The sequence below is a fragment of the Cricetulus griseus genome, chromosome 7 (assembly GCF_003668045.3).
Source record: "Cricetulus griseus strain 17A/GY chromosome 7, alternate assembly CriGri-PICRH-1.0, whole genome shotgun sequence".
Taxonomy (NCBI): domain Eukaryota; kingdom Metazoa; phylum Chordata; class Mammalia; order Rodentia; family Cricetidae; genus Cricetulus; species Cricetulus griseus.
In genome coordinates this window covers 43,884,306-43,898,381 of record NC_048600.1, presented here as the reverse complement: position 1 = coordinate 43,898,381, position 14,076 = coordinate 43,884,306, and the positions used below count along the sequence as shown (strand labels likewise).

At 45.6% G+C, this 14,076-nt stretch overlaps 1 protein-coding gene across 1 annotated transcript in view; it reads left to right on the top strand.

Annotated features, from left to right (window-relative positions):
- Positions 1–12,232: 12,232 nt before the first annotated feature.
- The window catches only part of LOC100771037 (ATP-binding cassette sub-family A member 17-like), a 75,237-nt gene continuing 73,393 nt past the window's right edge, over positions 12,233–14,076 (top strand). Inside the window, exons 1-2 of the mRNA XM_035447884.1 lie at positions 12,233–12,286; positions 13,259–13,520. Of these exons, the coding sequence (XP_035303775.1) occupies positions 12,233–12,286; positions 13,259–13,520 (316 nt within the window). The remainder of the gene's footprint in view (positions 12,287–13,258; positions 13,521–14,076) is intronic.

The following is a 14,076-nucleotide window of genomic DNA, read 5'->3' as shown; positions in this document are numbered from 1 at the left end:
TGAACAAGCAAATAGCTATGTATAAAGCAAGTGCTGATTTCTGAGAACTCTGTTGGCAGATTGTAGGAGTCCTGTCAAATGGTCTTTCTCACAATCGCTCTTAGCTTAGGGACTATGGGTTGTGCCAGTCCATGAGCACTATGGTGCCTCTGCTCAGCAGCAAGCTAGAAGAGTCCCAATCAGTTCCAGGATTGAAACTAGTGCCTCATTCACCCCAGGCAAGAACTGACCACTAAGGCACCATGGTAGCTACACTGATCCCTGCCATCTGATTTCCTTGTGCAATATGAATATCTGCAAGCATGGAGCAGAACAGTGTCAGTGCTTCGGAGGGTGCTGAGGGACCTTTAAAACCCCAAAATCTCGACAGGGACCTGGTGTCAAGCAGAAATCCCTCTGTGCCATGTATTTGTCATTTCCCCAGAACTGGTGCATCTCCCTCCATGGAGTCACAGGCCTCGAGAAGAAAGGAACCTTAATAAAGCCCTTAATAGGCCTGTTGAGGTTGTTCAAAGAGAGCTGATGGCCATGGTGGTTCACATCCTATATAGGTGTGTGACACAAACGTGTCCTGGTGGGCAGCCCTGATCACACTTAGTGCTCCTTCTTCAGCATGAGGAACTGCTTTGCCCTACTTGAGATGCTTTTAGGAAAGCTTTTTATTACCAATCTGGAGACTTTCCCACAGCTATCCAGGACCAAAGTTCTGTGTGTATGTACACTGCATATACTTAATATCTGCTTACAGAATCTGTGGCTTTTAGGATACACAAAACAGAAAGCATCTATTCATTCAACAAGCATTTGCTAAATGCTTACTGTGATAGGTATCTATACAACATGCTAAAGATTTACTAATGGACCCAAAAATGCTCTTACAGCCTACAGTCTGTAAATGCTTGTCTCTCTTGTAACTGTTGGAAATCAAGTTAAGACTGTTAGTTAGGGTTTCCATTGCTGTGAAGAGACACCATGACCATGGCAATTCTTTTTTTTTTTTTTTTTTTGGTTTTTCAAGACAGGGTTTCTCTGTGGCTTTGGAGGCTGTCCTGGAACTAGCTCTTGTAGACCAGGCTGTTCTCGAACTCACAGAGATCCACCTGCCTCTGCCTTCCGAGAGCTGGGATTAAAGGCGTGCGCCACCAACGCCCGGCAACCATGGCAATTCTTATAAAGGAAAACATTTAATTGGGTCAGGTTTACAGTTCAGAGGTTTAATTCATTATCATTATGGAGGAGAACATGGTGGCACACAGACATACATAATGCTGGAGAAGGAGCCAAGAAGAGTTCTACATCTGGATCGGCAGGCAGTGGAAGGGAGAGGGACTCACTGGGCCTGGCTTGAGCTAAAACCTCAAAGCCCATCCATTTCCTCCAACAAGGTCACACCTACTCCATTAAAGTCACATGTCCTAATCCTTTCAAATAATGCCACTCTCTATGAGCCCATGGAGGCCATTTTCATTCAAACCACCACAAATAGTATCAAAAAATCTGGAGCAGACAGGAATTAATTGTATGTATGGAGACAGCAAGTAAGACAGACAGAGGGCTGGGAGACCATGGTGCTCTAGTTGCTTCATCCCTGAGGTGTTTCTGGAGGATCATAGAGAAATGAAAGGATATTTGTGAAAAACAGTTACCCTGAAACCTGAACATGGGCATGAGCCTGACAGTAGCAAACAATGAGATGGGGATGAAAGCAGACCCCAAGGCTTAAAAAAAATTTTTTTTTCAAAGACAGGGTCTGTCTAGTATGCAGCCCTGGCTGTTAGAATTCACTATGTAGACCAAGCTGGCCTCAAACTCACAGAGATCTACTTGCTTCTGCCTCCTGAATGCCTGCAATAAATTATGTTCCACCACCTGGGGTTGGTGGTACACGCTTTTAATCCCAGCACTTGGGAGGCAGAGTCAGGCAGATCTCTGTGAGTTTGAGGCCAGCCTGGTCTCCAGAGCGAGTGCCAGGATAGGCTCCAAAGCTACACAGAGAAACCCTGTCTCGAAAAATCAAAAAAAAAAAAAAATCATGTTCCACCATGCCCAGCAGACACAAGGTTTTGGATTCTGTCCCAAGAAAGAGTTAAAGGGTACATTCCGGCTGCTAAAGCATATGTGGCTTACTTCTACTCTGACTTTGTTCATGATCTTTTCCTGAGGCTATTTAAACATTGGAAAATGTCAAATGCAATGGATTCTGCAGATGGAATACATATTACAAAACAAAATGGGGAATAATAGCACATTTTTAGTATATGACCCTCATTTGTGAACTTTACAAGTTGTTTTCAAGTGGGGTGAACAAGACAGTGCATGGCAGTGGAGGAATAGTGAGCAATTTTCTTCTGTTCTCTAAAATAAGAAAAAAGCTCCATGAATATTTAATATACAAGAGACTCTGATTTTGCCAGTTGTGAGGCAGTGGCTATGGATCCTGATGAAGAGTCTATAACATGGGTGGTGGGGCCTCTCTCAGGAGTTTATTTAAGCATCTCAGACAAAGTTTATATGTTTCAATGTATCATTTTTTTTAAATTATCATCTATACCGTGTTCTACCTGCATGTATGCCTGCATGTCAGAAGAGGGCACCAGATTTCATTACAGATGGTTGTGAGCCACCATGTGGTTGCTGGGGATTGAACTCAGGACTTCTGGACGAGCTCTTAAACTTTGAGCCATCTCTCCAGCCCTCAAGATACCATCTTTTTTTTTTTTTTTTAAAGAAAGGTATCATGGATTGTTTTCAAAAAAGAGACAGGACCAGTGAGATGGTACAGTCTGTAAAGGTGCTTGCTGCCACCCCTGGTGACCTGTTTAATCCCTAGAAACCACAAGGTAGACAGAGAGAACTGACTCTCATTAAGTTGTACTGTACTCTCCCCATACATTCACTCACACACACCCACTAAACAAACATGTAATAAAAAGCTTAACAGAGACTAACCAAAGCTTTACAAAGTCTTGCAGTTATCTGAGAAGTGATGACAATCATCTTCAGAGTTCACTGCAGAGTTCAATTGCAGAGTTCACTGCAGGACTTACTGGGTGATTTAAGAAGAAGGGTATGGATTTCTTTCATGAAATTTCCAATCCTTGAGACCTTTAAAAAGTTAAATAACAAATAACTGCAATGGTGTGTAAAATAGCCTAAAAGAGGTGGGGAGGAGCAGAGAGATGGCTCAGCAGTTAAGAGTACAGGGTTTCAGCCCTGGCTGTTAGAACTCACTATGTAGACCAAGCTGAATCCTACATAGTGAATACTCACTATGTAGACCAAGAGATCCGCCTCCTGAATGCCTGCATTAAATTATGTTCCACCGCCTGGGGTTGGTGGTACACGCTTTTAATCCCAGCACTCGGGAGGCAGAGTCAGGCGGAGCTCTGTGAGTTTGAGGCCAGCCTGGTCTCCAGAGCGAGTGCCACCAGGATAGGCTCCAAAGCTACACAGAGAAACCCTGTCTCGAAAAAACCAAAAAAGAAAAAAAAAAAAAAAGTACTGACTGCTCTTGCAGTTGCAGAGGACAAAGGACCAGGTTTGGTTCCCAGCGCCCATGTGGCAGCTCACAATGTTCTGTAACTCTAGTTCTAGGGGGTCTGACGCCTGTTGCAGACATGGGCACCAGGTCTACACATAGTCCACATACATACATATAAGACAAACACTTATACATATTAAATAAAAATAAATCTTTAAAAAAGAAATAAACACATTAAGGCTGAGCAGATGTAATTGGGTAAACTGCCAGTTATGTAAACAGAAGGACCTGAGCTCAGATCCCCAGCAACTTTGTGAAAAGCAGGGCATGAGAATGTGTGTCTGCAATCCCAGTGCTGGAATGGGAGCCAGTGCAGGAGAAGGGGTACAGAGACAGGAATTCAGTCAAATGAATGCACTCCAGGTTCAGTGAAAGAGCCTGTCTCAAAAAATAAGATGGAGAGAAATAGAGGAAGACACCAATGTTGACCTATACTCCCCGCCCCCCACCATACATATATATACACACACACACACACACACACACACACACACACACACACACTTAGATATAGTCCCCTTAAAAAAAAAAACTCTCCCCCACAAAAACCTCATATGCAAACCTGTCCCTTCAAGGAAAATGTGTCAAGATATGAGAATTACAACTTTCAAACAATCCATGCCAAGAACAGAATCCTAGTGAGTATAAATGTCTGAACACAAATGTGTTGTGGTTTGGATCATGTGTGTTACCCAAAGTCCCATATGTCAAAAGCAGAGTCCCTAGCTTGATACTATTGGCAGAACTTTAATAGGTGGGGCCTAGTAGGGGGGGTCTCACACCACTAACACCTTTGAGAGCTCTTTTTGAACCCAACCATGATGTCTGGAGCAGCCAAATGATCATGGGCTGAAACTTCTAAAACTACCAGCCAAAATAAGCCTTTTTGTAAAAAACTGCCTCGAGTATTTGTCATAGCAATAAAAAGCTGATAAGCATAAGACAGTTAATTACTACATTACACTGCCACAGCTGCTTTATGAGTGCCACATATACAGGAATATGCCAAAAAACACTCAAGACCAGAATTTGCATCTTTTCTTTTTACCTGCAAACACACACCAGCTCAAACCCATCCAGAGCATTTGCATGGCAGGTAAATGAGCTCAGCCCCAGGAGCACAGCATCTGTGCCTGCACAAGGTATATCATATTTATCTGTAAGTTCAACAAGAACTGAAATAAGCCAACAGAGAACCAGCATGTTCACAAAGCGATGTGAGCCTGATGGCATGGCTTTTGTTTTACAAGGCATGTTTACACTATAATTTTTGTTTTATTAATATGTTAGAAAAATTTCATCATGTTAATTTTACCTCTTCTTTTGTTTGTTTGTTTGTTTTTTTGAGACAGGGTTTCTCAGTGCAGCCCTGGCTGTCCTGGAACTTGCTATGTAGAGCAGGCTGGCCTCAAACTCAGAGATCCATCTACCTCTGCCTCCCAAGTGCTGAGATTAAAGACGAGCACCACCACTGCCCAACCTCACCTTGTATCAGTTTTAAAGGGTCCATATTCATCTATATTTCTAGATTCATTTGTTGGGATTTATTATTTGACTGTATATAGACACTCTCAAATTCTTTTCTATATAGCAGTATACTAGGAAAAGTGTATGGGGATGACTTGCTTACACAATGGCCCTTATATGGATGAGGTGATCATGGCCTGTAAGCCAGAGCCTCTGTTTCAGAGCTTTAGGAAGCCAGGTCTGAGATTGGGTGATTTGTTCTAGAGGTCAAGGTAGATAAAGAAATGCAGCTTCTGAACATACACTCATCATTACCTGCTCTACCCAGAGTTGGTGGCAGTGGTCTCCCTAGAACAGGATGCTTTTGGTGAGACTCAGTAGGGTATATTTTAGGCCTAATATGTGGCCCAAAGAAGGTTCTATGAAGAGAATTCCACAATATTTCTGCTGCTGCTTGCTTTCCTGCCTGATTCCCAGGCTGCAGTCTTTGTCTCATTCCCTGGATAGCTGACTTTTCTGCCTTCGTAGGCATGGGAAATGAGGTAATGAAGCAGCAGGAGTCTCCAGGGAGGTAACCATGGATCTTCTGTAACAAGCAAACCAGCAAGGAGCACATTATGGCTTCTGTAAAGGTGACCACTGACCTGTTAACTCCAGGCCTTGTTCCATTCAAGGGGAATGGGCATCTATGCAGGGATGGGCTCACAGGCCCTTCTCTCCACACATGTTATGGACCTTCAGTCTGCTTAGAATATCACATAAAATATTGCTCTACCTGGTGAAACCCTACTGTTTCCTGGCCTACTTCAATGCCAGGCTCTCTGTAATGCTGTCTCTGGTAAACAGGAGTTCTTCATCTTAGCTGCAAAGCAGACTCTTCTAGGGATGTTTTCTGATAGAAACTGATGCTGAGGCCTAACTATGAAGATTGTGGGCTCTGGTTTGGGCACAGGAACATTTCTCTGTGTAATTCTAAAACGCAGCCTCAGCTCAGATCTTCTGCTCCTAATTGAAACCACTTCTTTGTTCACCCGTGGCACCTATTCTGGATGCATCATGTGCCACTTACCTCATTCTTTAATAAAAATACAGTATTTATTTATTTATTTGTGCTGTGGTGGGGGGCATGCTTACAACCATGGTGTCTACATGGAGGTCAAGGACAACTTGAAGGAGTTGGTTCTCTCCTACCACATGGGTCACCACATGGGTCAGGTGTGATTGCCAAACACCTTTACCACTGACCCATTCTGCTAGTCCTTATTCTGTTTTTGTTTTTGTTTTTTGCTAGTTTCTTGTGAGTAAATTAGTGCCATTCTAAGATCTTCAAGACCAGGGACAATGTCCAGTGACTCAGAATCCTGCCTGGAGCCTTGCTCATTAGAAGAGTGATAGGCATACCTAAGAGTTCTAGAATGTAGCCGAGACAGACTCAATAGCAAAGGAGCTTCCTGCCAATTGCCAGGAGGAGGGCTGGAGGAGAAACCATAAACTCCATAAAAGCCAAACTCAGCCTTCCCAGTTAAGACTAAGTCAAAATAGTTTCCATGAGACTACCTGGTCAATATAACATGGAAAGCTAGTGGCTTATTAAAACAATTACAACTACCTTGTCATGCTCCAAAAGGCTGTTCCATCAGATTGGTGGTGCAGCACCTTAGAGAAAGATGTTATCTGTTTGCAAGGTCTCAGTGCAAACCAATGTGGGTGAGGAAGATTCCCATGGCATCCATTTTTATCAACTTTTCTTCTCCCTACCTCCTCCCCCACCCATGACTTACCATGAGGCAAGCTTTCTAAAATGGTCTCAGTCTTTTCAGTCTTAACAGTCTTTTCAATCTTTCAGTCTTTTCAATCTTAACAACGGCAACACAAAAACTTTCTGAACGATACAAGGCTGCTTAGGAGACAAGGGTGGAACTCATTTCCTTAAACTTTGACTGGGTCACCACACTGTTACTACAGAGCCTCCTTCAAACATTCTGGGAGCATTTCCCGAATGCTCCTGATGAGCAAACAACGAGTCCTATCCATGACTCGAGAACCTTCCCGGCCTGGAGGCAAAGGGCAGACAGATAAGGCCCGGATAGGCCACACACAGGGAAGGCAGGTTCTCTCAAGCATGCAGGACCAGGAACACCTGCACTGGACGCAGGCTCAGAAGGCGACCCTACCCATCAGGGGCTGGCTAAAGTTCGGAGCACCAACACCGTGACACCTGACCCTGGGCCCAGTTGCTGCAGGACCATAGCCCACACCAGTGGTTCACCCTTCCCTGTTCTGTCCCTCACACTGGGGGCTTCGCCAACTTCAACCTCTGTCAAAGCACCCCCTTGAACCCCGAGCCGAAGTTCATGAAAATGAGAGGGTGGAGCTTGAAGGACTCTGATGCTGGGAGGAATCCCACGCCGCACCAGCACTGGCCGGGTGCGCCGGGAGCACCCGGCCGGCCTGCTACCCCGCAGCCAGGAACGCGCCGGAGGGCGGCGGCTGTCTGTCCATCTGCCGGGCCCGCACAATGGACTCCATAACGACCCTGGCTGTCTGAGCTGGTTCCTGCGCGCCCAGCCGTCCCGTTATAGCGGGGACACACCCAGTCTCGAGGACGCCGCTAAAGCAACACCTGCGGCAACACGCGCACGCCGACGGTCCCGGCGCGAGGCAGGGACCGGGAGGCCCCAGGCTGGGGCGCTGCCCCCTGGCAGAGTGGAGACACGGGCAGGCACCGGCAACCTCAGAGCCCGGAGCTAACCCGGAGTGACGGGTCCTAGTGGCACTCACCGACCCTCAGCGCCAGGGTGGCGGCGGTCGGCGTAGCTCCCTCGCCAAGTTCCCTCCCTGAGATTCCCGGTTCCGCTCCAGCCTCGCAGGGGCGGCTGCAGCCGGCGCTGACAGCCCTGCGGGGAGGAAGCACCAGAGACAGGCGCGGGTGGAAGAGCGCACCAGGAAGCTCCGGCTCCTACAGGGGGCGCGTCGGACCGCGCGTGCGCAGTGGGCCACCCCTGCAGGTGCCTGGGCTTTGCTCCCGGCCCCTTAGCCTCGCCTAAGCTTTGGATTCAGCGTCTGCGCAGTGCCTCGCAATGCTGCCCATCTCCGACAGAGGGCGCTCCACGTCGCGCGCACCCCCTTTCCCGGCACCCCCCCCGCCACCTCCTAGTTTAACATTCCGGATCCTGCGTCTGCGCAGTACTCCACGCAGGTCGCACCTCCAGTAGGGGCACGCGTGCGGGTGGGGTGGGTGGGGCTGTATTGCGCGTGCGTGATGGGTTGCCCCTGCGGGTTTTGGTCCACACGCCGGCGACTGAGCCTGCAGCGCGCCCTTGTCTGTGTCCAGCAGGGGGCGTTAGTCTGGGGTTCTGCTCCCGAGGCTCAGCGTGCGACGCGGGGAGGATGGAGCTCCGGGGCCGTGGGCCTGAGGTTAATCTCTGGACAAACGTGTTTCAAAGCTGGAACATTACGTATTTCACTTTCGCGGCGGGGTTTTACTATTTCAAGTTCCTCTTTCTCCTCAGGGCCCTCGCCCCACCTCACTCCTGTCACCAAGGACAGGTGCCTGAGCAGAAGGAACCCAAACCTAGTGAGGTTAGGTTGAGGACCCTTCCAGAGGCGACGGCCGGCAGCAAATAAAGCTAGAGTCAGGACCCAGCCCAGCAAAACCTCTAATAGAACGGAGTCGGAGTAGCGGGAGGCGGGGTGGGGCTGGGAGGAGGCTCTTAGGGTTCTGGGTCCCCTCGGCCAGGAGACTGCGGCCTTTAGGGTTCCCTCAGACAGGAGACTGGCACTCTCAGGGGAGAGGGTTGGAGGTCGTGGTTCTTCAGGCAGCGTGCGAGCGTCCGCGTGCCCTCAAGCAGTTCTGCTCGCCTCAGGCCAGAGGGAATGGCGGTGAAACCACAGGCTCTTGGATCCAGGTCTGTGCAGCCGCGCGCCGGCCCGTGAGAAAGTGGGTCACCGGGTGGAGCGTGGGCGACTGCATCGCGGGGCCAACAGTCGTCGCGGGAGGTCCAGCGGGTCCCTGAGTGCCCGCGGCCACTGGCTTGGTGCGGGCGGTGAGTGAAGCGCAGCCTTCCCAGGCTTCCGGGCTGCGGAGGGCGGGCCGCGGCAGGTGCCATAAGGTAACCCCCGGCATCGTGACTTGCGAGTCAAAAGATGCCAGTTTCACTGTGGTCATAACCTCTCGCTCTCTGGGGTCGGATATGGTTAACCCAGAAGTTGGGCTCCTTGAGGAAAGAGCCCTTGCGTGGCACATGGTCAGTTCCCTGGCGGCTTTGGCCAAGTTTGCAGAATGAAGGAGCACAAAGACCTGGCTTCAGGTCTTTGAATCCTTCACTAGTGTATTCAAGTCATTTTACTTTTCAGAATCTTAATTTCCTATTCCTCAAGTTGAAATGGTAACAATAGCAGATTCAAAGGTTGTTGTTCCCTCCCACCCCACCGCTTTTTTGAAAGAGAAATGAGAGAAATGCATGTTTAAGTGACTATAATGCCTGGCACTTAAATGCTAATTAAATGGTAGTAGGATGCAAGCCGATAATGAGGGGGAGGGGCGCGATTAAAGCAAGATGGGGATTTGATTATTAATGTGCTGCAAACATCTCCAAAAGACTTTCTCTCCATCATTCCTCCAAACAAAATGTCTTTCCCATTCTTTACTTCATGCCAGAAAATTGTGTGAGCCTGGCTGACTAAAACTTTAGCCTACTTCTTCCTTAATCGCTTTGCCTTTCAAACCAGTGCTTGTTATTTCCAGCTTTAAATTGATTAGAGTTTGCAACCCTTTAGACCTTTCCAAACCGAATCCTAGTTCTGCAGAACTAAATCTAGGAACAGAGCTGGATGACTTAGTACATTCACAAATTTAAAATTTAACAAGTATTATATGGATATATATTCTTGTTAAAAAATTAAAACACCCTATTGATGTGGGTGCAGATAAACCAGCCAGAGAATGTGAATGTAGGAGATGTAGTTTGTCCCCCAAGGGGTAAGTGGCGATGTTGAGGTGATAGGACCTTTAAAAGGTAGAGCCCATAGATAAGTCCTTGGATTATTGGGAGACCCTTGGAAAAGAGTGGCCTCAGTTAGTTCAGTCACCCTTTGGCACCCTGCCTTATGATGCAATTTTTCATATCTGTGTGTTTCCTAACAATGTGGCACAATCTGCCCTGAGTTGATGAAGCCACAAAAGCCACGGCCAGAGCTTGGTACTATGTTGGACTTTCAGCCTCCAAAACCATAAACCTCTTTTTTTCATAAACACTTATTCTCATGTATTTCATTATACTAAGAGAAAACAATATAATGATTTGATGTGTTTTTTAAATGTGGGTGTAGCTATTTATGATGACACCTTCTAAGTAATGCATCATATTTTTTAGTATTTTATTATTTATGTGTATTCGTGTCTGTTTCTCTCTCCTGCCCCCACCTCCCACCTTCTCTCTCTCTCTCTCTCTCTCTCTCTCTCTCTCTCTCTCTGTGTGTGTGTGTGTGTGTGTGTGTGTGTGTGTGTGTGTGTGTGTGTGTTGTGTGTGCCTATAGAGGCCAGAAGAACATATCAGAACACATTCTGGAGCTGGAATTACAGGCAATTGTCAGCTGCCCCATATGGATGCTAGGAACTGAACTTGTGTCCTCTGGAAAGCAGGATGGACTCTTAAATGATTAGCCAGCTCTCCAGCCTATGCATCTTATTTTTTAAGGCAGGGGCTATCACTGAACTTGAAGCTCAATGTTTCAGCTAAACTACCTAGTCAGTGAGCCCCCAAGATCTGCCTGCCCCTGCTCAGCTAGTGCTGGGGTTGCAGGCATGTGCTGCCATGCCTGACTTTTACATGGATGTTGGGGACTGAACTCGGATCCTGCAAGCATTTTGTGCAGCAAATATTTTACCTACTGAGACATTTCTTGAGCCATTTCCCCAGTCCTGAAATGAAGAGCAGTTCTTTGTTTAAATATGCTAAGAAGAAAAATAAACATGATAAGTAGATATGGATGTTTTGAGAGATTGAAATTTTATTTAGAATGGTCAATGAAGACCTCATTGAGAAAGTAACTTCTGAATAAATATCCAAAATCAATTGTAGGATTCTCCATGTAAAGACGTGAAGGAATTGTGTACTTGGCAAAAGAAATCCAAATGTTGGTGCAGTAGTGTGTTTATTGTGTTTTGGAACAATAGCTAGGGCTGTGTTGTAGTAGCAGGAACAGTAAAGTAGATGGGTGAAGGATAAAATAACAGAAACTATATAGTGCAGAACTTTGTAGGTCATTGTAAGGCAAGGCCTTTTCATGGAGAGAGATGAGAGCCATTAGCGTTTGTGGTGGAAGAGTAGAGGTGACCTGATTTGAACTTGGTTGCTCTTGTCATTGCATAGAAAATGAGTTGCAAGATGACAGGATCAGATGCAGTGACTGCACTGCTAGAGCTACTGAACACTTCAGGCAAGGCAAAGGATGGTAAGAACTGGGGTGGTGAAAGGCATCAAATTCTGGGAATATTTCAGAGGCTGGACCAAAGGGTTAGTGATAATCTGCATTTAGACTTCAAAAGAGAAGGAAGTAATGGCTCTTACCTTGAAGAATGGGACTGATATGAACTGAGGTGAAGAAGACTGTAAGATGACTTGTTTTAGGAGGACCACGAAGAGGCCAAGTCAGTTTTGAGATAAAACAAAGTGGAACAGGGACAGATATCCTACAGTTGAATATTTGTGAAAAGAGCTTGAGGCAAAGTCCAGGCTAGAGAAATCAAAGTAGACATTGTCTGAAGGTATGTGGATCCAATCATGGCTATCTGAGGTCACATGTTGGTATGAAAAGGAAACTGAGCCCTGTAGCACTTTAATGTTTACAGGCTGCTGAGAGGTGGAAGAGTCAGCTCAAAAAGATGGAGAAGGATTAACAATAGAAAAGAAGAAAAGCAATTTGACAGTGTTCTGAGTGCCCACAAAAACAAAGTTGCTTAAGGATGAAAAGAATACTTTCGTTTTTATTTGTTTGTTTTTCAGGACAGGGTCTCACTATGTAGCCCTGGTTGTCCTGGAACTCGCTGTGTAGACCAGGCTGGCCTCGAACTCACAGAAATCTGCCTGCCACAGTGCTATAATCAAAGGTGTGGACCACTACATGTGGCTGAAAGAATGCTTCTTAACATTTCTGTGTTATACATAGTATTTTTCTCAATTTGTTTCCTGACTAGTGGTGAACATCTTCAGCTGGGGGAAAATGGAAGTGTTCAAGAAGTTAAAACTTCTTCTCTGGAAGAATTTCATCTTAAAGGTACAGACATGCTTATCTGTGGGGAGAACAGGTTCTGGGGAGCAGCTGCATGTTTAAGTTAAATAAGTTACAGTCATAGTTTCTCTTCCTGTGTCTGTGATAAAGCACCCTGACAAAGGCAACCTAAAGGATAGGTTTATTCTGACTTACAGCTTAAAGGTATAGTTATTGCAGTAGGGAAGTGGTTGTGTCCGCTCGAAGCAGGTAGTGACATCACATCCCCAGCCAGGGAGCAGAGGACAGTGAATACATACTGTTGTTCCATTCCCCCTTTCCACTTACACAGTCTGAGATCCTAGCTACAGAATGGTGGCACTCACGATAAGCAGGTCTTGTCACCTGAGTTAATAAAAGTTAATCCTCACACGCATGCCCAGAGGCCTGTCTCCCAAGTGATTTTAGATTCTGTCAAGTTGACATCACGATCACTAATAATGAGTTGAAGAACAATTAAGAACCCCATTTCTAAAAATTCACACTCCCACCATGATTCTGTTAACTCTCGTTGTTAAAAGCAACCCTCGTCATTGATTTCTAGCCATTGATGGTTTTGAAGAAGTACTAAGTGGAGATCCTTAGCTAGCTCTCATCCTGTCTTTTCCCTTTTGTGTGTGTGTGTTTTGTGTATGGAGGCTAGAAGAAATGAAAGAAAATTTTCATTTTTTTCTTTTTGTTTGTTTTGTGACAAGGTCTCAAAGGTATATCAAAGGATGGGCTCGAACTTCCTAAGTAGCCAAGGATGACCTTGAATTTCTGATCTTTCTGCCTTCAGACCTCCTGAGTGCTAGGATTACAGATGTGAATCACCACAGTTGGTTTATTTGATACTGGGGATCATGCTTCATATATGCTAAGAAAGTACTTAGAAGGTGTCTCCAGTCTCAGGTTTTTAAATAGAAGAATGCTTGCCATGTAGAAATTTACACTTGAGTTTTTTCTGGGATTAACACACAGCTGTTGTTTCTATTTTAGAAGCGGAAGACTCTGATAACACTTCTCGAAATCTTGATGCCGTTAATATTTTCTGCAATTATATTGTATCTTCGTTTCAATAGTATGCCAAAACTTGTATCATCTACTACCTATGAAGAAGTTGATATCAGTTTACTGCCAGTGTATTTCCATCATTATCCTCTGAAAAGTAAATTTCAGTTGGTTTATATCCCTTCCAAAAGTGAGACTTTGAAAGCTGTTACTGAAATGGTGGAACAAACCTTTGCTGTTGACTTTGAAGGTCAGAAATAAGATGGGATAGGGAGGGCATTTCACTTTTTTATTGTACTAACACGTTTCATTACATTTATTTATTGTGTGTGTGGGTATAGGTATGTGTACGTGTGCATGCTATGCCACACAATTGGAAGTCAGAGGATAACTTGCCAGAGTAATTTCTCTCCTTCTACCTGTGGGTCCCGGGGATTGAACTCAGGCTATCCAGTTTGCTGGAGTTATCTTGCCTCCTAGGAGGCATTTTTTATAGTGTAGTTTGAAGTTTTGTTTTTTTTTTTTCCTGAGAGTTCTTACAAAAATGATCCAAAATCTGGAATTTCTAAATTGTAGTGTTTGAGGTGGTAATTAAAGGAAACCTGTCCTTGATGCATTTTTATTATTTTACAGACCACACTGGAGGCCTGTATACTTGTATCTCAAGGTTTAAATGCTTTCTTTGTTTTGTTTTGAGACAGGGTTTCTCTTTGTATCCCTGGCTGTCGTGGAACTCACTCTGTAGACCAGGTTGGCCTGGAATTCACAGAGATCTGCCTGCCTCTGCCTCCGAAGTGCTGGGTTTA